The 24,235-nt window shown below is 44.7% G+C and overlaps 1 protein-coding gene across 14 annotated transcripts in view; it reads right to left on the bottom strand.

The window, feature by feature from the left end:
• Positions 1 to 24,235, bottom strand: part of SGCD (sarcoglycan delta) — a 308,234-nt gene that overhangs the window by 101,262 nt on the left and 182,737 nt on the right. For 11 of the 14 annotated variants that reach the window (XM_038150509.1, XM_038150498.1, XM_038150503.1 and 8 more), the window contains one exon: positions 17,698 to 17,883. In XM_038150509.1, the coding sequence (XP_038006437.1) occupies positions 17,698 to 17,883 (186 nt within the window). The remainder of the gene's footprint in view (positions 1 to 17,697; positions 17,884 to 24,235) is intronic. The other 3 variants (XM_038150510.1, XM_038150512.1, XM_038150511.1) reach the window with 1 other exon arrangement.

Below are 24,235 nucleotides of genomic sequence, written 5' to 3'. Positions count from 1 at the left end.
GGCTCTATGGAAATCTTCCCTGACATGGGCACTGAGTAGGTGACTCAGCCCACCTCCATTACAAACCCACTCGTGAGAGCTGAGATGTTTGTGTACAGTGGCAAACTCCCTGATTTTCCAATCTAGAACACAGTGTGTATTGCTGCTGTAAAAGCCTTTAGCTTTAGCTTAAGCTCAGAGTTGGCTGTCACCAAGCTTTCCTTGTGTGCTCTGTTACCTTAGATAGGGCTGGACCATTAACTGGCTTCCATTAATGAAGATATTGGTCAAATCTCTAAGTGGCATCCTTCAAAAATGAAGCCTTGTAGAGCCACAGGGCCACGATGGCCAATCTCATCCCTGAAGGTTCTTCAGCCCCATTCCACAGCCCTGGCAGAACCTCTGGGATTGAGCTCCTGGAGAGCTGGATGTGGCTGAAGGGACACAAGGGCAACTCTCCCACCCAGAGGGCATCTGCAGAATGCAGATACTGAGGTGCAGGATGGTTCCCTCCAGGAATCACAGCAGGGATTTTCTGCATTGCTCAGAGCAAAGGAAGCCTCTCAAGCTCTCCCACATTTCCTGCCAGCTCTCTCCTTGTACACAGCACCCCAGCTCGAAACCCGCAGCAGCCTGAGCACTGAAAACTGCATGGACAGAAAGGGCTCAGAGTGAAACTGGCAATTGGATCTAGTCTGCAAGCATGCATTTAATCTTGGAAACATTAGCTGGATTGAACCTGACTGCTGAAGAGTTATTCTCCCCTGCTTGACTGGAAGGTCACAGACATCTCCGATATTAACAGTCTGGCAGAAGTCAAGGCTCCGTGTGGATGGACTGTTCTCTCCCCATTCCTCATCTGCCCAGAACTTTCTGCTCCACTTGCTCAGCAAGTGGGCACTTTGAATAATGTGGGAAAACACCACTTATGTATTCATAGGGTTCCTCTGTCTCACTGCTGCAGTACTGCCAACTTTGCTTCAGGACAGAGTTTTATTCTGCACCGATTTTTCTTAATCTGAAGGTCTGTTTAAAAGGTCTGCTCCACAAAATGATAGTTCTGGTGCTCACTGCTCTGCTCTAATAGCAGCTACATTTACTTCATTTCAGTGGGAGTGAGATTGCTTCTCTTTGACTCAGTGGGAGGGAAACTTGTGTGATTTTTTTCAAGTCATCACTTGAGCATGTGCACTGTAGCAGCTTCTCTTACATTAGGACCAGGCTAATAGGATTAACAAAGTGAGGCTGTAGGGCTCTTCCTTCCCCCATTATCCCCACCAAGGTCTTTCTTCTCTCCAATGCCACCCACCAGGGATGAAGTGATGGAATGTGTGTGAAGTGCACACTGCTGTCTGCATTTCTCAGCCTTTCTTTATGTTCTACTCCCAACACCACCCCACGCTCCACAAGGAACACGGAGGCTCTGAGACTTCAGAGCAGGAGGAAGCCCAAAGGCAGATGCAGACAGGTACATTTGGGATATTCTCCTTTCTCCTCCACAGACTGCACTGCAGCTCCTGCCTCAAGCCTACACTGCTGACAATGCTCAGGACTGCTGCTGCTTTCCCCCAGTGTGAGCCTGCACACTCCCACACAGCATTGTGTGCAGCAGCCATCAGCAAATCCCAGATTTCTGAGCATGCTTGTGAGTGCTGCACTGGATTTCCCTCTCAAGGAGCCACCTGCAAGGCTGAAAACCCAACTCTGCCCAGGGAACAGCCCCACCTGGAAGCCAGGCTTCCTTCTGTAAGGCACAGAGATTGTCCCTACATGGTGCATTCATCTAAAACACTTGAAAAACACGATTAAAAGTGTCCTTATTTCAGCTCACTGAGTATGAAATACATGCATAAAATCCAAGGAAGTTACCAGAAGATAATTTTACTGCTATAATAGCCCATCTTACTAAGTCCCTGAAGACACACTCCACAATCCACCAAGCACAGGAGTATCCCAGTGGGTATTTCTGCATTGCTGCTTTAAAAGAAGTGAAGAAAAGGAGTTCTGGGAGCTGCAGGACACGTGGCCACACTCGCCTCCTGGCCATGCAGGGGCCTCCCTGGTGATGTGCAGACTCTCATGCAGCAAGCCTTACTGAGCACAGCTGCTGCCATCCCAAAATGCCTCTCAGCATCCCAACCCACCTGGCCTGCTCAGTTCCCTGTGCTCCCCCCGGGCTCCAGGTGAGGCTTCCCAGGCATGGCCTCGGGCTGAGCTGCCAAACTCACTGTCTGGAAGGGCCACAGGCTTTGCCTGGGGAGCTGAAAATCCCCCTGTGTGCCTTGCTCTGTCTGGAGACCTGGGGCAATCAAATATTTAATGTATTGAGTGAGAGAACTCCCTGCTAAGAGGAAGAGCAATTAAAGACCTGCTGACTCATCAGATATCAAAGGGGAAACGACACAGCAGGGAATAGAAACATTCTGGAGGAGCCAGACGTCTGCAATGCACTGGGCCAGGAATTCCCATTAACAGCATCCCAAACAAGCTGGGAACATTGTTTGCTTAAACTCCCCAGCGGGGAGCTGCATCACCAAGAGGGGAAAAATCAAAGGAAAATGGGTATTTTGAAATTTATAAAGAATTGGTCCTTTATTCTGCCATAAAAATGTCAGAAGATGGCAGTGTTATGGTCCTGGATGCCTGCGAGCTGACTGTGAAGCCCGAGGAGCAATGTGGATATTCTGGAAAACATCCTCTCAGCTTTTTCTGCAAGCCAACTGTGCATGGGCATATGTTTTATTAGGGGGCCACCCCTGGTATTTCTGCCTGGCATTTTTTCCTGCATGTGCTGCTTGCTGGCCCTGAACCAAAGCCCTGGATAAAGGAAGCTGAGTGTGGGTCTGATCCAGGGACTGGATCTTCAGGTGACCTCTGATTTTAACAGAGCAGAAGGCAGTGTGTGCAGCTGCTGAATCTGTGTGCTGATAACACTCAGGGAAAAGGATTAGAAGGCAAAAGTCAATTCCAATAAACCTATCCATGAATTAAAAAAAGCCAAACTGAACATTAATATCCATGTGAGCAAGGCTGCTGTGAGTACCCAGGTCCCATAAGTGCCTGTGTGAAGTGACTTGGAATTTTCTGTGACTCACTGTCAGAAGACATTAAAAATCTATGAAATTGAGAAGTTCCTAAAGCTGACAATGCTGAAGGGATTTCTACAACATAACTGCACACCCTTTCAGATACACCCATGGCATTGCTCACTGGTCAGCAGCACAGGGCTGGACAGGAGTCCAAACCTTTGTGACTACCAGACAGGTTTGGCACCTCCATTGCTGCAAAACCAAACTTAAACCCAAGGAAGTGCAGTCAGCACAGGACTGGTGCCTTACAGCTGACCAGCTGTTCCCTTAGGAAAACACCTTCGACATCACAGAATGTTTACTCCTCCAAATGTCATAACCAAAGACAAATAAACTTCCTCTCTGCAATGTCAAAAGTGCCATTTAAAAACCACAAGGGCTGGCCAAAGCTGCTGTTGCTCTCTGCTCCAGAATGCTCCTCTGCTTCCTTTTCCACAAACCTGCCTGCCTGGTGTCCTGCAAATATTCCCATAAATTGACCCACCTGTAGAGACAACACCCTGATTTCTCTGCCTGAAGGTCACTCCAGTGAATCTGTGTCCCTCACTTGAGGCGCTCAGTTTGGCTAACCTTAAAGCAAAGTGCCCTTTAAGTGTATATCACTTCAGCCCTAAAACACCTAATCATTAACAATTTAAAGCCAAAAGGAATTTAAGTGAGTTAGACATCCTGTAATAGGCCTTTTGACTAGGGCCATTAGGAACATTTTGGTTCAGTTCAGCCACAATTTATCATTTTGAATGGAATTTACCTGAAAGGCAAGCAGTGCCTTCAGCTCTTGGAGCTATTCTCCAAAAAGAAAAAAAAGAAAAAAAAAAGAAAAAAAAAAGAAAAGAAGAAAAACCATTCAGCTTTTATGATTTCCTAAATACCTTCAGGTTATGAATACCAGATAGCTTCCAGCTAGGCATTTACTGTGTCTGTAATAGCCAAAACCTATCCAAAATCTCCTGAGGCTAAATACTGCAGAGAGAGAGGAAAAAAGTAATCATTTTATATTCCAGTGCCTGGTAGGAGAAACCTGCTGAAAGAAGGTTAAAGCAGCGTAGAGTGGTTTACCTCACCAAGTAATTATCACAGCTTGGGCAGCTCCTCAGCCAAGAGCAGCTTTGCTGATCAGGGCACCCACAAAAGCAGCAGAGCTACCCTGGAACCTGTGCAGAGCATCCCCCACACCAATGCACTCCTGGATAGAGATGGTAAATTAAGAAATGGGCACAGCTTAGCTATTAAACAGCAACAGGGCCATAAAATAAGACATTTCAGCAACAATATGTGATTTTTAGGCTGGTGTCAACTTACAGTGATGTTCCAGTTATTCTGTGGAATAGAAAGTCTGACAGCCTCTATAAACATGGCTCATTTTTATATGGGAAACGTATAAAAATGCTGATGCATTATACTGTTGTATATAAACATGAAAAATAGCAAAGGTAAGCCAGAAAAGGTTTAAGTCCTTCAGAATTCAATAGAAAAAAATATCCAACTATCCTTCTGAGTGATTACAGAAAAATTATATCCCTATCAAAGAAGTGTGAAAGATAACAGAAAGCTGCTGGGATGGACATGTTCTCTGCTTAATTTAGTAGATTTTGAATGTCATTTCTACCCAACTGTAGTCACTCCATTATTCTTAAGTTTAAAAGAACTTTTTTTTCCTATATAGGAAAAATTTTTTTTTTTTTCTATATAGACAAGTATGGAAAGGCTATGAAATACCTGAAATATTTCTCCAAATACCAGAATATAAAAATACCATATTCCCACCTTACACTGCTAATACTGACATGTATTGCTTCTCCCTCCTACCCACAACAGGAAAACATGCATGGCACCAGATTTCTTTGACACAAGGCAATGGATCACCCCCTCACTTCAGCTGCAGAAATCTGGGTACAGCTGGGCTGGCAGGCCTCAGCAGAGGAAAGAGATTGCATTGAACAGAGAGGTCCATTCCTTTGATTGTAACAAGATGATGTTGAATGCCTGATTTGGCATGGCTGTGAATGACTTTTAGTGGGACTAAGGTCAAGAAAGATGGGAATTTATTAAAAATAAATACATCAGAGGAAAGGAATATGTATGCTCTGAGACTGACAATGACTGCAGGTTTAAGAAATATCTAATTCGCTCATTAAAACTCAAAGGAGACACCCCTGGTTGGACTCCTCATCCACAGAATGAAAATGGAGGGGCAGAAAAACAGTGTTTGAGTGTGAGCCCTCTGTAATGAAGACAACATCACATCCATCAAGGTCATCTGTCCCTCATCCCCATGGCACAGACATAACTGGCTACTGCCACGTGCCTGCACAAAGTGCAGGCAAGTGCTCTGCTTCTACTTCCCATCTTTTGAAAGGATTTTCACAGGGAGCTGGCAGCTTTGGTAAGCAATTAGTGTATATTACTAAGACACTTTGCAGGGTTTCTAGAAGCCAGAAGGAGCCACGCTGGGAGATCTGCTTTCTGCCCTAAATATAGCAGCGTAAGAAATGAAACGCGAGTGCCAGATTTCAGTGGGATTTCCCAGGGTGAAATGCAGTGCACACATGGCTCATTAGAGACCTTTAAAACAGAAACAAGAGCTACAGATTGCACCAGTGTATTCCCTTCCCAGTGCTGCTGCTGAAAACATTTTGGATGGATGGTGGTCATTTCCCCACCATGGATCTCATCATCTCTCCACTGGCTCTCAGTGAGCATTTCAGCCAGCATCTCCAACATGAGCATCAGGGAGAATTGTGACTGAGCAGAGAGTTCAGCCATTTAACTTCCCATTTCTTACTGGATGGATTCATTTCAAGAAGAGGAAAACATGCAATGATGAAAAGGAAAGAGAAATGAGCACAAGTGATTAGTTTATTCTCATTTACAGGGGTGTAATTGTCCACCATTTCCAGGTTCCTATGCCATGTTTCCAAAACTGGAAGCCTGTTTCTGCAAGACTTCAGGGCATGGATTTGTATTATTTTTTCCAGCTGTTTCTGTCTGCAGAGCTCTCTTGGGTCCTTGTGTATGTTCTGTACTGCATAAATCCTCACAGTATCTATGTATTTGTTTTAAACTGACAAACTTTGTAGGAGAGTGAAACCCATTTAAAATGTCACCCTGCAGATTATTACCAACCCAAAGCAATAGTGTCTTCTATTGCCTATGAGGGGGGAAAAGTAACTCCAAAAACCTCCAAACTAGGACAGACTCTTCTTTGCAATTGCCCAGACACTGTCCATATTTCAAAGCTTAAATCCCCATCCTTTGCAGTTGCCTTCTGGGGCTCTACGCTGCCAGCCTGTTCTTCCCTCACTCGTAACTGTGCATCCCCAACTTGATGGCACCCATTTAACATCCCTGCAAGAGGAGAACAGAGTCATGCAACAACTGACTGGCCCCTCCATGTCTCTTTAGCAAAATTCACAATCAAAACTGGAATTAACTTCCTTCCCACCCCGGGTTCTGACCCCACCTACAGCACAGATTCCTGCCCTCAAGTTGAAAGCTGTTCCCTTGTGCAGATTGCTCCTGTAGGGAAATCTCTCAATGCCATTTTGCTGAGTGCAAATTTGTTATCAGCTGCCACGGCTGGCAGCTGGGAGGATGGAAAGTGACCACAGTGGTGGTGGGAAGAGAGCCAAGGATGCCCCAGCTCCTGACATGGCAAGAACAACAGGTCTTTACTGGCCTCAGCCTTCCTGTACAGAGAATTGTTATTTCAGCCCTGAATATGTAAAAGCTCCTCATTCTCAGCTCAATATGAAAAGGACTGACAAGGCAAACTGTTCTGCACAAAAGCTTCCTATTAGAAGAAAGGTGTAATGGCAGTAAATGTAGCTCCACTGGGAAGAAGAAAGGAATTACACACATCAGCTTTCTAACATCCAGCCTGCTTCTTGGGCAAAGCACAAGGCTGAATCCTTTATCATACCAACAAAGACAAATATCTTTGGTCAATAGGAAACTTCAAATAAAGATGAAATTTGCCTTTCAATCTATACCTGCTGGTGAAGTGAATTGTTCTCCCTTCTAGACAAAGCAGTTTTCTGTAAATCCACCTGGTATTTCCACAACTCAGCCATCAGCTGCTCAGGCTGAATTCCCTCCCCTTCACAAGGCTCAAGGCATTGCTGCAAGCCTTCCATCAGCCTCTGTTGATGACATCTCCCTGTAAATAAGTGCTTGATTCAGAAGTGGTTTTTGTGAACAAATATGTAACTAGCAGGAATTCCCTTTCTACTATACTAGAGAAAATAAAGACTATATAAAAGGCATTTGATTTCCTTGTTTCCTAGAACAAAATTCTCTAATGTCTTGTTTTGAAAGATTAATATTTGTTGTCAGAAACAATACCACCCTATTAAATAACCTGAATCAAAATCAGCACCTACACACGTCTATATGACTTGCACCTACACGAAAGACAAGTACTTCAGGACTCTGCAGGAAGAATTAAAACATTTTTTTTCTTATTCTTCAAATGAAGAGGTACACTTTTCCAAGCATGTTTGCTTGCTAAGAAGTTAATAGAGGCAGGTCACAAATGTTTTCATGTGTTTACCTGCACCTGCAACTTCAGGGAAAAAGACATCGATGCTCCCATTTCTGACAATTCACCCATGGCCATCTCAGAGGTCACTCTAAAAGATTTCAGTCCATCTAGAGATTTTTTTGTTTCAATGTAAACTAAAGAGAGTCTTGGGGAAAATAAAGAGCAGAAATCAGATGCACATTCCTGCCGACTTGTGAGATACCAGGCATTAATGAACAAGATGAGAACACAGGAGAGCAGAACACTCTCATGCTTCTCGACTTTGGTATCTTCAGTGGAAAGAATAAACAGCAGAAAATGGCCATGCCTGCTGCTACAACATACAAACTTTGATTTATGTCAGGTTTGGACCCACAACACAAGGTGGGATTTAACAGCACCGAAGGGTGCAAGCAGAGACATCACTGCCAGGAGCTGCAGGGAAATGCTGATAGCTGTAATTAGGCAGAATTTGTGTCATGGAAGTGCTGCTTGAGTTGAGGTGGTGGCTTTATCATGAGGTGACATGCTCCTCTCCCCAGACGGGGGACCCTCAGGCATCCCACAGCCCCCAGTACCACTGACCTGGGCACCACAGCCCCTGGGCAGGGCAGGGCTGGTTCCAAATGCCTGTGCCAGGGATGGGTGGTTTATAAAATGCCACCCCTGCTATAGGGACATGCTCCATGTGCCAGGATGACCAGGGAATGGAGCTGGCATGAGAAGGATACACTTACAGCAGCATCAAAAACTAACTCACACAGGTGGGGATGCAGGGAAGTGTCCAAAAAGCTCTCCTGCTGATTAGCTCTGCACACCTCCAGCTGAGGAAAAGCCTCTCCTGTGTTTCACAGGACACACTGAGCCAGAAAGGTTTAGCCAATAATAAGCAAAACACTATTGGAAGTAAAAAAAACCAAAAAACCTGTACAAAAGCAGAAACCACCAGGAGCACTTAGGCAAAAGATGTGCACCTGCAGCCCTGCATCTGTGTCTGTCAGCACAGCAGCTCAGAATACACACTGTGCCTTGGATTTCCCATCAGCACACCACAAACCAGCCTTTGCAGTAATGAAACTTTAATTTTAGCTGGTTAGCCCACACTGAAGAATCATTTGTGAGGACCCTCAGGCACCTTAACTGCACAAGGATAAAATAATTTTCAGGGACCCTATGTGTGGGAGTGAACTTTTCAGGTTTGAGGGTTTGGGTTTTTTTCCTTCTCTTGTGGTGGGATGGAAACTCAAAGCACTTCAATTAGAAGCAATTACTGGAGATGTAGAGGCTTCTCTGAGGTTAAGCTGCCCTTCATTTTCCCAAGAGAAGCCTTTAATTAAATGCAAATAATCACAAATTTCATATAGAAAATTGCCGTAATTTCTCTTTTAGTTACTGGATCTCATTTGGAAAGAGGTGGGCAGCAGCACTGGGTGGACACAAAGTAATGAGAACTCAAGAGGTTAAGGCTGAATTACCTGTGTGAATCTATTCCTCTTCTCTGAGTCTGGCTGCAACCACATCATTTCAGTGCTAACAGGCTGTCCTTCATGCAAGTGCACAGGAGTGCAGTCCCTCAGAAACAGGCCAAAACACAAATAATTACCTCAGTCCATCTTGCTGTTGGCCATGGCAGCGGAGGCAGGACGGGTTCAGGGGAAGATGCAATTGAAGTGGAAATGGCCAGAACTAAAACTCAAACTATGATGAATTTGATAAACTCAAGCTCATCTCCACGGCAGAGCTCTGGAAGAACAGGCCCAGGAAATGGCAGCATGTATTTTAGATGCATCTATCAAATGAGGCATGCGAGTGCAGAAGAGCTAATACAGGGATAATATTCCCCCCCCTGCACGAGGGGACAGACAGACTGTGCACAGCACAGGGCTGCACTTCTGGCCTCAAATCCCTCAGTCATCACAGCAGAAGACACTTGCAGAAGGTAAATAAAGTAAATGCACAACTGTGGGAAGAATAGGGCACTTCTCTTTTTGTTTAGCCAAACACGAGCTCATCCCACTGAGCAGGCAGGACCCAGCTTCACCCAAAGCACAGGAAGATTTCTGCTCCTCAGTATTTCAGACTTTCCTCAGCCATTTACAGTTCTAAGAGAAAGCCACCTCCCTTCCCTTTCCACAGTTATGCTCCAACAGCAGGGGCTCAGAATGCCAAGAAAGCTTTTTTGAAAAGCTGATGGCTTTGCAGTTCCAGGACAAGAGGAAGGAGGCATGGAGGCTACTCCAAGCAGCACCTCAGCCTGAAGGCAGCCATGCAGAACAGGTGCTTCAGAGGAATTGTATTTTTGTTCCAGCAGTGGCTGCTAGGTTTTGAAAGCCTGGAAGGCCACTGCTCTCTGCTGTGCAGAGAGTTCAGGAGGGATGTTGGGAGGCTTAGAAAGAAAAAAAAGAGCTCAAGGAACAAGAGAAGCAGCAGCAGCAGACTGACTCTATGGCTCAGCATGGCACGTCATTTCTGTGTGGATTCCCAAATTAAATCATTTCTGCTCCTGCACTGTGAGAATATGGGGAAGGATCAGGTTGTAAGGACTCACTGATTATCGACATTTTAGCAGAGAGCTTGTTTTTGTTCTTTTGCACATTTATAATAATACCTTTTACATGTTCTCTAAGAGACAAATCTCTCTCTGCTTCAGAACTGCTAGTCTGAAGATCTTTTGTTGGCACTGAGATGAATGCTAATATGAAATATCTTATTTCTTCAGATGAAAGAAGCTGAGAACAATCTCCTTTGGAGGGAGGTGGCAGGAGGGAGGATCTGGGATCAAGAGTTTATGACTCACCCCCTGCACAGCCCACCCATGCCCTCCTTGCTGTTCCACCTCACACTGAGCAGCTCCTCCTGGGCTGTTAACCCTCCCCATGGTGCTCTCCCCATCACAGCAGGGACCTGGGGCACCAGCACACAGGGCCCTCTCTTCTCACAGGCAGAAATGCCTGGAAATGGAGGGTTAGTCCAAAAACCAAATGATCAACCTCCCACTGCAAACCACCCAAATCCCTGCCACTCTCCTCCCTTCCCCACCTATTTGTATCCCTCTGTTCTTGGAGACATCAAACAAAGCCATCGTGTATTTTTAATGCAATCAGGTATTTTCCTGCTGTGGTTATTCACAAGACCAGTTACTGAGCCTCAGCATGGCCCATACAGCAAGCCTGGCAGATGATGGCTTGCCTGCACACGTGCCCTGAACTGCAGGTGTGAGGAGATGGGCACTGCTGAGTTTCCTCCAAATCAGGAGTACTAATAACCAAGGGACATGTCCTGGAGTATCTGCACGTCAGGGCTAAATTCTCTGGTGTCCAGCAGGAAAACAGCACCAATAAAACATTTCTCTGCTGTGGGGACATTTGTAACACCTTTCACTCCTGGTGAGTGGTAAGCACAGAATTTATGCAGCAGCTTCTATCACAGTAGAGATACCCATAAATAAAACTTCTTTGTTCTGCCTCTGAAAAATGCAGTAACTAAATATGTTTGAGATATTTCTTTCTCCTGGATGCACAGCTCTGTTCAGATGACTTGAGTATGAACAGTGGCTCAGAAACATCTGAGAACTGAGAGCTGGAATCCTGTCCATCAAGATGGAAGCACTGTCACATAAACCTCAGTTCTTTGTAAAACCCAACACAAAATATTTGAGGGGAAAGGGCCATCTGCCATCCTAATACTCTCTATACCACAGACTGCCTTGAGGAATTGTCAAAGAAAAAACCCCAAGAGTTACCCAAGTGATTGCAGCACATGCAGCTTGGGTTAGTGGCACGAGTAGAACATTTAATATTTCACTATTCCTTTGGCTCCCACAGCATAATCTGTCAGCATATCCAATGCCATGGCAGGCCTCTAAAAACTCAATGGTTCAGCAGAGAGTAGAGACAGAGAGGTAAAAATTATGGGGACCTTTCATCACTTTTCAGTAACAAGGATGAAGAAAGCCTTATGTGCTTGTACTGGCTGAGAAAATGTAGTTATTAGGATAATAAAAATGAAATATTATGAGAGATCAATGTTTCAAAGGTGTAACACTAGAAGAAACTGATGCACTTTAACTCAACAAGTCACCACTACCAAATCCTTGATGCCCTGGAGGATGCAGCAATGAAGGGGTCAAACTTTCAATAGCTTCACACAATATCCTATTTAAACTGACTGTATTATTCTAAACTCCAAATGAGTGAAGGCAAAAAGTACTATATGTATCTTTTAAAAAGATAAGTAATCCCAGTTGCTTTTCATGCAGAAACAGAAACCCTCCAGGAATGAAATTCGGATGTCTAAAAAGAAAAGCACAGCATATTTTATCCTCAACCTAGAGGAAAGAAATTAGAAGTTGCTGTAAAGAAAACTGCAAATAAAAAGCATTACAGTGAAGGGCTTGATCCACTGATGTCAGTGCCAAGATTCCTGCTAAATTCCAGCCAGGAAGGTTTTCACCCATAGGAACTTCTTCACTTAATAATACAATCACTCACAGCACTGCTGGTGTTGTCAGGCCACTGCAAAATTAACATCTTTATATCAGAAGATGCGGTCCATGTGAACGAGGAAAGGAGGGAAATACACAAAGCTCTTGGGTCGTGCATGCAGTCTCAGAACAATTACTTGTTCTACAGAAAGAGCAACATGAATTAGGATGGGAAAGTGCACAATTCTGTAAGGCTTGTGTGCAAGGGGGAGAGGGGGAGAAAAAAAAACTTCACTCTTTCCTTAATAAGGATATAGTAATATTAATGCTAACTCCAGCCAATTTTAGCTGACTGATTACAGCTGCACCAGCAGAAGCTGAAAAGCTGATCAGAGTTCCTTCCCATGTTGGCCCTACCATTGCACCTCGGAGACCCCAGAGAAATCATGAAAAGGGAACATAAACAGAACAGTCATTTTCTTCTGAGCCAACCTCTGATTTAAAAAAAAATAAATTACAACAAAGTCTGTTCCTTTAAATCATTAATAGAAGAATCCTGCCAGCTAGGGCAATGAGCTTTCCTAACTCTAATCCATCTTTACTGCTGTGTTATTACCCCACTGTTTTCCTGTAATTGAAATGTGGCAGGTAGTTTACACACAAGAGGGAGTAATTGTATTGGAAATAACTGTTCATAACCAAATTTTAAAAGCTCATTTTTCCTAGCAGCTTTTAATAAAGAAAGCAAGATAATAATGATATTTAGCATTTGTGCCATCCACAGCAGCATTTTGTCTCTCTAAATTGCCAACATTTCATTCAATGTTGCTAAACCAGACCCCTTCAGCTATGAATGCAGCCTGAGGCAAAAAAAAAAAAAGGGGAAAAACTTAACAATTGAAGTAATTTTGTCCCTGTTCAATTAAAATAATAAAATATGGCTGAACTTCATGCTAAAGGGTGCAAACCTCGTGTGGTTATGGAAGCAGAACCCAGAGGTGGCAGGGCCATGGTCAGGGACCCCCAGGCTGAGCCTGACTGGGCCAGGAGGGGAAGATCCCCCTCTCCGTGCCCCATGGAAGGTGGAAGGAGGGGGTCACTGCCTGTCCATTCCACTCTGCATCTCCTTGGAGCTGCACACACAGATGGCACAAACAGCCTGCACAGGCCTGGAAGCAGCACATGCAGTCACAGAATTATTTAGGTCAGAAAAGACCTCTAAGATCATTGAGTCCAACCACTAACCCAGTACTGCCAAGTTCACCCTAAACTCTGTCCCTAACGTCCCTAACTAGCACAGCTGCACATCTGTGAACATCTCCAGGGATGGTGCTCTCCCAGTCTGGAGGAACATGTAAAGTTTGGCTCCTGGAGGCACTCCATGAGAATACCAAGTTGCAGAATATTTTGTTTACAAAACTAATCTGAAGCCTTTACTTTGGATGATTCTTAGAAGACAGCTCTCCAGGAATTTCAAGCCTTGCAGACTGATTGGGGGAAAATATTATTTCCTATTTATTACAGTTTAAAGTCTAGTAGGGCCTGCCAGTATGTAGGACTACATATGCAAACAGCTCCTGCCCCAGTAAAATAAAATCCATAACAAGCAACAGGAGCAGGGGAAGATCAAAGGAAAAGCAAAAGGTCCTCTGTGGCTTGATGGGCAGACAAGTAGGTGGGTGTGTGACATTTAAATGCAGCCACAACAGGACACAGTCCTCATCACTCCTGTTTAAAGCTCTGCCTGCTGCCTAACAGGCTATAAAGGGGTACTAATGGATAGTGCTTCAGACTCCTAACACCATTTAAAATACCAGGCATTGTGTGCTACCCCTGTGGAAAGAGGTCAGTGCACTGTCATTGCCCATTATCAGAGCTTTCTAGCTTTGGACTGCTTAAAATAAGGATATTGGTTTCCTGTGTTTATGTAAGCACATCTTTTCTTGTAATATCCAGAAACTAATACAACAGGAAGCTTTTTAAAAAATGCTTTAAGCTCACTAGTAATAGGTGAAACAGAGATCCCCAGCACATCACTGGTGTGCAGCATAAAATATCCATGTGCTGATGTGCACAGTCACGGGCAATGCTGCATCACTGGCTGCTACTGCAGGGGGACCAGGAAGTTGTTAAGAGCTCTCATTCCAGCTTAATAATTAAATTGGGACCTACAAACCCATGCAGGGGCTGTGCCCACCTCAGCCAAGGTTGAGCCTGCCACAGCTGGAGGTTTAGAGCAGCACAGCTGGAGGTTTAGACTGCCACAGCTGGACATTATGATCACCACAGCTGGAGGCTGAGCCCACCACAGCTGCAGGCGAGGCCTCTGCCACATTGGTGTGACTGCAGGATGCAGCTGTGGCTCTGTGGGACCTGCAGACTGAGTGTTCAGTCACACACACAACCCACAGGCAGTAACAGCTCTTCCCCAAGCCCAGTATGTGCAAACCACAGCCTTAATACCAGCCTTGTCCAAGATGTGAATGAAGCAGGGCACTCTGAACCCAAGTATCACTGGAAAGTCGAGTGCTGGATGGTGGTTTCTGCCTCCATTAGGTTAGGCCACCTTCGGGGTATATTTGGGTCTCAACCAAATTGGTGGCTTTGGTCCAGATACATTCCGTGGTTTGCCTTAAAAATCCAAGCAAGGTTTGGAGGCAGCAGCCTGCCCAGAGCTTCCTGCAGCCCCAGAGCAGCTCAGCCCTGATGCACAGCAAATGGACCTGGCCATGGGAACCAGCTGTGGGATAGGCAGGTGACATCTGAGGTCCCCTCTAGGCCTGTTTTTTATACAGCCTGTGCTGGATAAAGGCATTTAAAACAAATTGAGTATCAAACAGTACATGAGAAATGAATGATTGTGCCAGAGGACAGAGCAGACAGTGACCAGCTGTCCCCACAGAGCTGTGACACTGCTTTGACAGCCACATATACATTTGTTTAACCCTTGGACAATAAAATAAAAGCAAAACCTAGAATAAATTAGTGATGCTTGCTTGTTAACAGCCACTGATTGGAAGTTTATGGCTTGATTTCCAGGAGGGCAGGCAGAGGGCAGAGAAAGGGAGGCCAGGGCTGGAAAAGGAAGTGGAGTGGATGGATGCTGCTACACCAAGCATGAGGAGGTTTTTTTTTATCCTGAGATTTTCTTGCTTCATCTCCTTCCCCCTTCTCCACTCCCCACTATCAGCATTTAAAACACCCCTGAGTTTTCCTGAACAGGTTTGCTGTGCTCATTAAAATACTGTGAGCAGTTATTGGCTATAATGAGCATCATTAAATTCTGGTAAGCACCAGGACTGTTCTCTGGAGTTGAACAGACTCAGGTTCTGGAAGGAGAGCTCAGGGGTAGGAAGATGCTAGAAATATTACATTTTCCAGAAGAACAGAAACACAAACCTTTCTCTCCTTTCTGCCCTGCAAGCACTGGGGTAACTCAGACCTGTTAAGCAGCAGCTATTGCTTATTGACTACTCAGATCACTCCTCTGCCCCCACTCTGAAGGACTCTCAGCTCCTCTTTTCAGAGCAGGAACAAATGAAAGATTTTGCCATATTTGCATCTGCTCATTTGATAATTTTCCTACGTTTGTTATTTAGAGATAAAAGTCTGCCTCTAAAAACTCACTTAGCCAAGTGGTTTTCTCAGCCTCAGGGAATGGTGCAGGAGGGATTGCAGAGCAGGATCCAAAGCAGCTGGCAAGGCTGCAGGAGCAGCAGGAGATCAGGAGATGAATGGGTGCATACTGGGGCAAGACTCACATTTTACATGCCCAGTTCTTGTATTTATTTCCAACTGGCTGTGCCAGAAACACTCACCCTGACTAGTGTGGCCATGCCTACAACCATAAAGCTGCTCCCACTGCAGGACTCAGTAGCACCACCTGGGTTTTTATCACCAAATGCTGTTCATGATCCACTAGCATTAGCAGATATGGATTAACTAAGCCATACACAAACATACTTTACCTGGAATAATCCCCAGTAATCCGAGGGCAAGTAAGGAAACAGAATCAGACAAGAAATTGAAGATCAGTGCATGCCTCCAAAAGCCAGAGTGTACCCTAGTGGGGGGGACAGAGCTGCTGGAAATGGGAGGTTTCTGCACACATCCCTAGGATGTGGCACTTCAGCACCTGCAAAATGCAGTGCATCATGAGAGGGCAGTGATGGAGAAAGAGCACAGATGTTCACCTGACTTCCCAAGCAATCTGTAGAGAGCTGACTGACCACCACCAATCAGCAAAAATGCATGGGACTGATGCTGTGTTATTAGAAAGAAATAAAGCTGTATTCCTGAAAAGTGATAGTTGGAAATCCTTTTATTTTGTTATCAGGTTGATACCCACAGCACTGCTTGTATGTTCAATGATCAACTCCTCCACCACCTCAGAAATACCTATGTCTCAGCTCCATTAATCTAAAAACCATGGTTCAGCAGGAAATGGGTACCAAAACAGCATCCATTTCACAAGATTAAACAGCTGCTCTGGTTAAGCATTAATTGCTCCACTTTGGCCACTCTTTGCCCACTCACAGGAGCTTTTTGTGCATTACTGCTTTATAATTGCCTGCTCCCTATGCACACAGGCACTGCAATCTTCTGCACACCTTGACAACAACCTGGTTAGAGAAAATGAACGCTGCACGTTCCCCTGACACAGCATTTTATCTGCTGGGTACAGGAAGCCAGAGGTTGTTTATTCAACTTCTCATGGCCCATTAATGGCATAATGCTGGCCACAGCTGTTTGGGACTGCACAAGACCAAAGCAGAGAAAAAAAAGCCAAAAAGACTTCAAACATGCTGCCCATAACAGAGCCTGGCTGGGAAGGTCCTTGAAAGTTCTCTAGGGAAGTGCAGCTTTACAGCTCCCTCAGAAAGTAAAACCAGGATTAAAGCCTCAGACTTGGTTTCTCCTGAAGACTCAAACAATCTTAAAATGAATAATCTCATCTGAGCAAGGTGGCTATGACTAACTTGAAGAAGAGGTGACTGATAACTTCATCTTCACTCTGCTTAGTCAAATTATCTAGTGAAAAACAAGGATGTGCCATACATAAAGGCTCACAAGCCCTGGAAGTGGGAAGCTAACCCTGGCCAGGGAGTCTGTGCAGCAAGGGGGAGCTGCTCCAGGACTGATGTACACCAAGCACAGCAATGCAAGGGTAAGGACATGCTCCACCTAAATACCACAGCCAGGGAGATACCCTGTAAATTTTATTTTATTTCATGATGCTTCCAGAACTACATCAACATGAATTTTCCCAAAGAAAAAAAGCAAATCAAGATTCTTGTCTTCCTGGTCACAGAGAAAAGCAGAAAAAGTCTAAGAGAAAAGCTCAAACCCATTCCACATCCAAGTTCAAAATAATGATTTCATTAATTTTAAAACACTTTATAATTGAAAACTGGGGATGGGCGGTGTGTATTGTTTACATAAATACATGTATATATACATATACAGCAGATAGGAGGAACATGATTTGCAGCGCTGCGCTGATTCCTCAGCTTGGCAATATCCAGCAGAAAGAGATGATCATTGGGTAAATTTGTTCCTCTCTATAAGACTGACCATGGCAATGAAAGACCCCATTATTGAAGCTTTATCTGAAGTCATGCTCAGAAGAAAGACCAGCACCCTCCCTCATCTTCCCCAGACCTTCCAGGGTAACCCCTACTTACAATTGTGAAGTTCATAACCTTCAGAATCCAGATGGTCATAGCAAGGTTCACCAGGATTAAAATCATTAGGAGCAGCACAAAGAAATAGAGGCACCTCTTCCTCCAGCCATAAATCCCCACTTTGTATACCTGGGGTCCTTCCGAGGTCTGCATGGTGCTCCGGTGCGGGTACTGTTCCTGAGGCATCTGAAATGATCACAAAGAGACAACCACGTGTATGCAGGGCCAGGAAAGCCAGTGATAAAAACTGCTTCTGTCTGTGCTTCTTGGAGGTTTTAGGGTTTTTTCAGAGTTTACCAGCTGGGCAGCAGCTCTTTGGATACCTTGGTTATTTTTCCTTCCGCCTGGTGTGCGCAGTAACAGACCAAGAGAGAATCTGATGTGCTAAATGTGTGTGAGTGTACTTATAAATACACGTAAGCACGCTGGCTGAAGGGATCCTGTGGAAATCACTCTGGAGTGACTCTGCTCACTGCCCCAGGTTTTGCAAGGCAGGCACTCCAGGGCCTCGAAGGATCCTGAGGGGAAAATTCTGCATGCATTTGGCAAAAGCAGTTGAGTTCAGCAGTTTGTTTGGAAGATGCAATATGACTTCTCAGAGGTTTAGTTTAAAAAAAATAAAAAAATCATTTCAAGTAAAATCATTCCTTCCAACCAAAGACAAAAAAGGGAAAGGGGAAATGTTTGCCTTTCCCCTTCCTGCACACTAATCTTGCCCAAGAAAGTGAAGCTGAAGTAAGGTTCTCCAGCTGCCACATCCCTAACAATTATCCCAAGTATCTGTGTGGGAAGGGATGGGATGGGAAGGGAAGGGGAAGGGGAAGGGGAAGGGGAAGGGGAAGGGGAAGGGGAAGGGGAAGGGGAAGGGGAAGGGGAAGGGGAAGGGGAAGGGGAAGGGGAAGGGGAAGGGGAAGGAATTCAGGTTCTCACCCCTTAATTTTCAGGTTGAGGAAAGCCACTTTCTCAGGCTTCCCCAGGGATTTCTTACATCTTCAGCTTATTTTGACACCCAGACTAGGGAGATCATCTCTAGTAACACAGAGTTCGCTGAATGTTTTGCATTTTAGACTCTAGACAGATAGGAAGCCACCAAGCAGGTTCTTGCACTGTGGATTCAACACCATGAGTGTCTTCCTCAGGGTTGCTGGCACTGATGTTTGTATGCAGCGAATTACAAAATTCATATCCCAGGAGGCAACAGTGTGAGCTCCCCTGTGGGAGAGTGATGTGCATGTCTGGAATGAAGCAGTTTTAGGAACGAGATGCTGCTCAGGGAGGGCAGCTGGGACACCAACAAACACACAGGCTGGAGCAAAGCAGATCTTTTTACACTGCCACAACCACGCCAACCCGTACAAACTTGAACAACAATAAATTACAGAGTTTCCTCTACCTGGGGGAAATTATAACTGCAACTACTGTACAGTCAAGGATTTTATTGCCTAATATTTTAACAGGGTATCATGGAGAGCACATATTAAATGAAGCCTCTCCCTTGGAGAAAAATGAATAAATTGCATTGCTAACCCTCTCAAACCATGGAAAAGGTTTGACCAAGGAGAAACAATATGAAATAGCCAGCTAAAAATACCCCTTTATTGCAAAACTTGTTTATTCACTGTATCTCTGCTTTTTTTCTTTACTTGCAGTTTCTAGGATGGAGAAAATAGCATATCCAGCTGGGGCAAAACTTTACAAACATCAAAAGAATTTATAGCAAGAGAACACTACCACAAAGACCAACTTGCATCCATACGGTAGCCTGGTTTTAAGAATTTCTCTAGTTCTGATAAAATATTTAAATCACAGCTGCCCTAACAGAGACAGAGCAACTAAAGTACTACAGCATGTGTGATGAGCAAGATTTAGCAATACAGTATAAATTCATTACAAGAAAATAGCATGGCAATTGTAGATATCATGTTCTTTCTGTACAAACTCTCACATGGCCACACTTAAGCAATAATTGGTTTCCAGCTAGTGTTCCCCCCAAACTGTAATACTACCCAAAATTGCTCATGTCTGTAGTTCTTCAGGGAGAGAAGACAGGATGATGGACAGAGAGTGCTGAGGTGTGCTAAACAAATGAACAGAATAAGAAAGTCTGCAAGGCTACTACCTATGGAACCAGCTATATCCACTATCAATAATCTGTACTGTGTGGGAGGGAGGAGTATGCTAGTCATAATTTAAATTTTGGCAATTTTTCCTGACTCAAACATTTAAAAGAATTAAGGCACCAGACAAAAAACTACTGCTTTGAAAGAATATCCAGTGGCTGCACTTGCTGGTGACACCTCCCTCTGTTCAATTACTGAACTAAGAGGAAAGGCTGCTGCTGCTTAATAGGATTTTTCATTTCTTCTTCAGGAAAATATTAGCAACCACCACTTAATTCTGTAACAGTGGAGAAAAGATAATACTGAAACAAATACAGAAACTGGAAAAGAAGCATGCCTTCCAAAAGTCAAGCTTTAAAGTGAAAGGGCTTAAAGGACACATGTGCACAGCACTGGGTCACCACCACTGCATGAACAATCCCACCTACAACAAAAAAAAATGCAGCAGCCAAATCTTTGTAATTTAGCTACAGACAATGTGACTATGACCAAAAAAAAATACAGCCTGGAATGTGGGTATTTCACCAAGGAGTTCTTGGTTCTGCAAAAAAAAAGTAGTAAGTTTTTGCATAAAAGCTGTACACTGAGTCCTTATATACACCAACACTGCAAACAGGCATTGCTGGGGGCCTGAGACAAAATCCAGTCCACTTAGAAAAGCTATTCATCCTCTTGCTTCAGCATACCTTAGAGATATGGCCCATGACAAGAGAGATTTATTGTTTTTTTTAAGACCACTGGAAGAGCCCTGTCACCCTGCCTGCTGATCTGCACAGGCTGCTCACAGAGTGTTTCTGCAAAGCTTCTGCACTTTGCTTCAGCAGAGCTAAACCAGACTCAGCTGAAAGGCACCAGAAAGCAGAACTGGTTCTGAGCTTCCAAAATTGACACCAGACCTCACCAGTTAGGGCAAATCTTTGCTCCATGCCTCCCTCCCTCCTTCCAGCAAGTCCTTCTTGGCAGCAAGTTCCTCACTCAGGGCGCGCAACCCACATTACCAATTCCTCAGGCAGAAAAGTATTTTACATGCACAGGGATGAATTTACACCTTTCCCACATAAACACCGGCACTGTAACATTCCTGGCCACGCTGCCTTTGTAGGCTCAGGGAGGGCCATGAGTAGGGAGAGGTTTTACATAAGGAATCAATAATGTTTCTCTGCTGTGGGGGTTTCTTTGATCAGCACTTGAAGGATGTATGTTTAATAACAGAACAATTTAAAGCTGCAAGAGGATGTAAGCTGGGAAAACAGCTTCTGTCTTATGGGGCCTCTTGAAATTTGCTGCTGGAAGTGTCCTGGACCTCATGGAATCAGCTCATTGCAGCAGGAATGGCCCAGCACCTTGCACAGCCAACACAGCATCTCCCCTCCCAGGCTGCCTGCCTATAACTGAGGTGTAACAGCCTCATCAGAAAAACCAGCAGCATCTGACCCCAGGCTGACCTGCAGCATGGTGATGGGAACACATTTCCAGAGATGAGAGAGGGGTTCAAATTCTCTCTGGTCTTGGACCTACATCTCCCACATCTGCCCCCTCTTTGTGTCCGTATCACCAACATCCTCTTCTCTTTCTCTTTGTTTTCTGAAACAAAAACCTTTCCTTTTGGGCTGAAATGAGGAAAAAAAAGCCCTAAAAACCTTCAGAGGTGCTCTCTGCCATATCACTGGAAGGCATTGCACTTGTATTCACTAGCTGTAAATGCTCTGCAGATTCATCCTCTTTAATTTCTCTCTCTTTTAAGTGCACAGTATCCACCAGGTTCAAAAGAACAGACATTTCTGGAGTGTGACTGAGAACAAAATCTGGCGTGAAGAAGAGTGTTTTGAGCCATCTATCAACAAGACATTTTCCGTCTCCGCTCCCCATAAAAGTCTCTCAAGTCTGACACCCCCAGGTCCATTAATCCACCAGCAGCATGACCCAAAATTGATTTATGGCCATTGACATGGGTCAGACCACAACCTGGGTCTCCATAAAAAGGATCAGGCTCTGGAAAATGACTTCTTACTTGCAGCATGGCCAGCAAGGGCTGGGTATTGGGGAATAGCCCACGTGATGAAATATTGCTGCGATAGTTAAGTCTCATAGCACTTTTCTCCAGGACTGTCTAAGCCATGAACTTGGCTCTGTGACTGTTGTTGGTGTCCCCAAAGCTTAAATATTTGCTGACTGCTTGTCCCTCTATTTCTGTCAACAGTGCCTATCCCTCCACATGAGGAGCAGCTCTTCCCTGAGTTGGGAACACCATCACCACTCAATGCCCATTTCCCAGGTATCACTGCTGATACATGGCCAGAGAGACAAAAGGTAAAAGGAAACATCCTAAGGAATGTTCTTTTCTTTTATGAGGAGTCTCTTTCAGTGGGGTACACCACAAAGTGTTAGTCAAACATCTGGCCTGATTCTGGCAAACATAAGCACATCAACAAGCTTTTTTTGATCTGTACTCCATCAGGGCACACTCTGCCCAGTCCAGTGGAAAACACCTTTCTCTTCTCTTGCATTTTGTGGAAAATGGACTCAACACAGGCAGCTGGGGAGACCTTGGGGATTCATATCCTGGTAAAGCATCTCATTCAGACCCCTCAGGCTACTCCCCACCTCTAACTTCTTGAAAGCTCTTGTAATTTCCCCAGCTGTTTGGGCTGGCAGCACTTCGACAACAAATGTGCTTGAGGATAAGTGCACTGCAAGAACCTCAGTTTATAAACCAATAGCTTGGAGCAGATGGACTCAACCAAAAGCTGAACAATGGGACTGTCCTGTCCCTTCTCTGAATTCAAAGAGCACTCACAATGAAACTCTAAACCTATTGGAATTTGCCAGAACAAACCAAAGTAACAAGCAGCTCCATCTCTGAATTGTCTTTCCTAAGCCAAAAGTGATTTTTTATTACACTGCAAGAATCTGTGAGCAATGTGATGTCACTACTGCTTCTCTTCTTGGAGAAGGACAGAAACATGTCTGCTTTTTTATTTATGACAGCCTCTTTTAAATTTTACACTTTTTCCTTGATAGTCAGCTTGTCTCAATACATTTTTTCAGAATTAAGAAGAAAATGGAAAGCTAGCAAGGAAGAGTCTCTGCAGTGAGTCCTTTAATGTATCAAGCTAGTCAACAGAGAATGTCTTTCAAAAAATGCCCCACGATTTGAGGTAAAAAATTCATGCTGCATGCAAACACCACACCAGCTTTGCTGCATTCACACGCTGCTTCCTTTGCACCCCTCAGATGATGTGAAGCACTCACAGCCTCTGTCCATCGGTGCCAAGTTTAGAAAAGCTCTTTCCCACCAGAGTGTCTCAAAGCAGGATGCACAAATATGAGAACTACACCAAAATAGCCGGCAGCAGGTGTGACTGCAGGAGGCTGTGGGAACAGCAAGAGGGATATAATCAACTGAGCTTGAATCAGAGAGCAAGCCACAGGAGGTGACACTTTGCAGACTCCTGCCCCAACACACTCTCACCCCACAGCACCAAGAAAAGAGAGATGGCTTGTAGGAATGTGCAAAGCAGGATCATAATATGGATTTATACGGCTGGAACCCAAGCAGCACGGCACAAATTGAGAACTGTGGGCTTGAGCATGTGCCAGGATCCAGGGTGCAGTCTCTGCAGTGTTCCTGCTCACACAAGTTAAAACTTGTTCTGCTGCATCTTCCATCTTCCCTCCACATGATGTGCCTTCTGTGCAATTCCATTTGCTCTTTTGCACAGACTCACTCTCTTTCTGGTCTGCTGCTGGGAAGGACCAGGAGAAGGGACATATTAGGGTGTGCTAATGGATCTCCTATCTATCTGCTTCCAAAATCAAGAGGCTCTGTCCACTCTGCCCACACATTCACATTCTTCAGCCCTCCTGGATTCAAATCTTGAATGCTTGACCCAGGTGGAGCTGCACAAAGGTCACTGAGGAGGCTCAGGAGGAGCTGCCAAAGGTAGGGAGGAAACACCAGCTCCCACGGCCCTGGCTGCTGCTGGAAAAGATGGACATATTCCAGCCTCTTCATTCCTCTGGCTCTTCAAAGCTGACAATCAGATTTGGGAGGTGGCATGCTGCATGATCAGAGGCAGGAACTTGAATGTTATTTAGTTTTTTATAGCTAGCACTGAAGAAGATAATAGGCTGACTGGTTGCCTAAACTAACAGCTGCTGAGAAAAACAATGAGATCCAAGTCTGCAGGGTAAGATGGCAGCCTGTGAAGGTTCAAGAAGTTCCAGATCACATAAGACTTTCATTTAACACAGCATTTTCACTGCAGGTATATTTTATGCAAAGCAAATTTCAAATTTATCAAGCCTCTTTATTTCCCTCATATGTCTTCCCCTTTCACAGCTCATCTCTGTCCTTCCTCTCATTCCCTTTGCCCCACATCAGCCTCCAGAAGCCACAGTACATCCATGTCTCCTGT

Source organism: Motacilla alba, chromosome 13 (assembly GCF_015832195.1).
Source record: "Motacilla alba alba isolate MOTALB_02 chromosome 13, Motacilla_alba_V1.0_pri, whole genome shotgun sequence".
NCBI lineage: Eukaryota > Metazoa > Chordata > Aves > Passeriformes > Motacillidae > Motacilla > Motacilla alba.
Note: the sequence above shows the minus strand (reverse complement) of the source record. Positions and strands in the feature narration are given on the sequence as shown.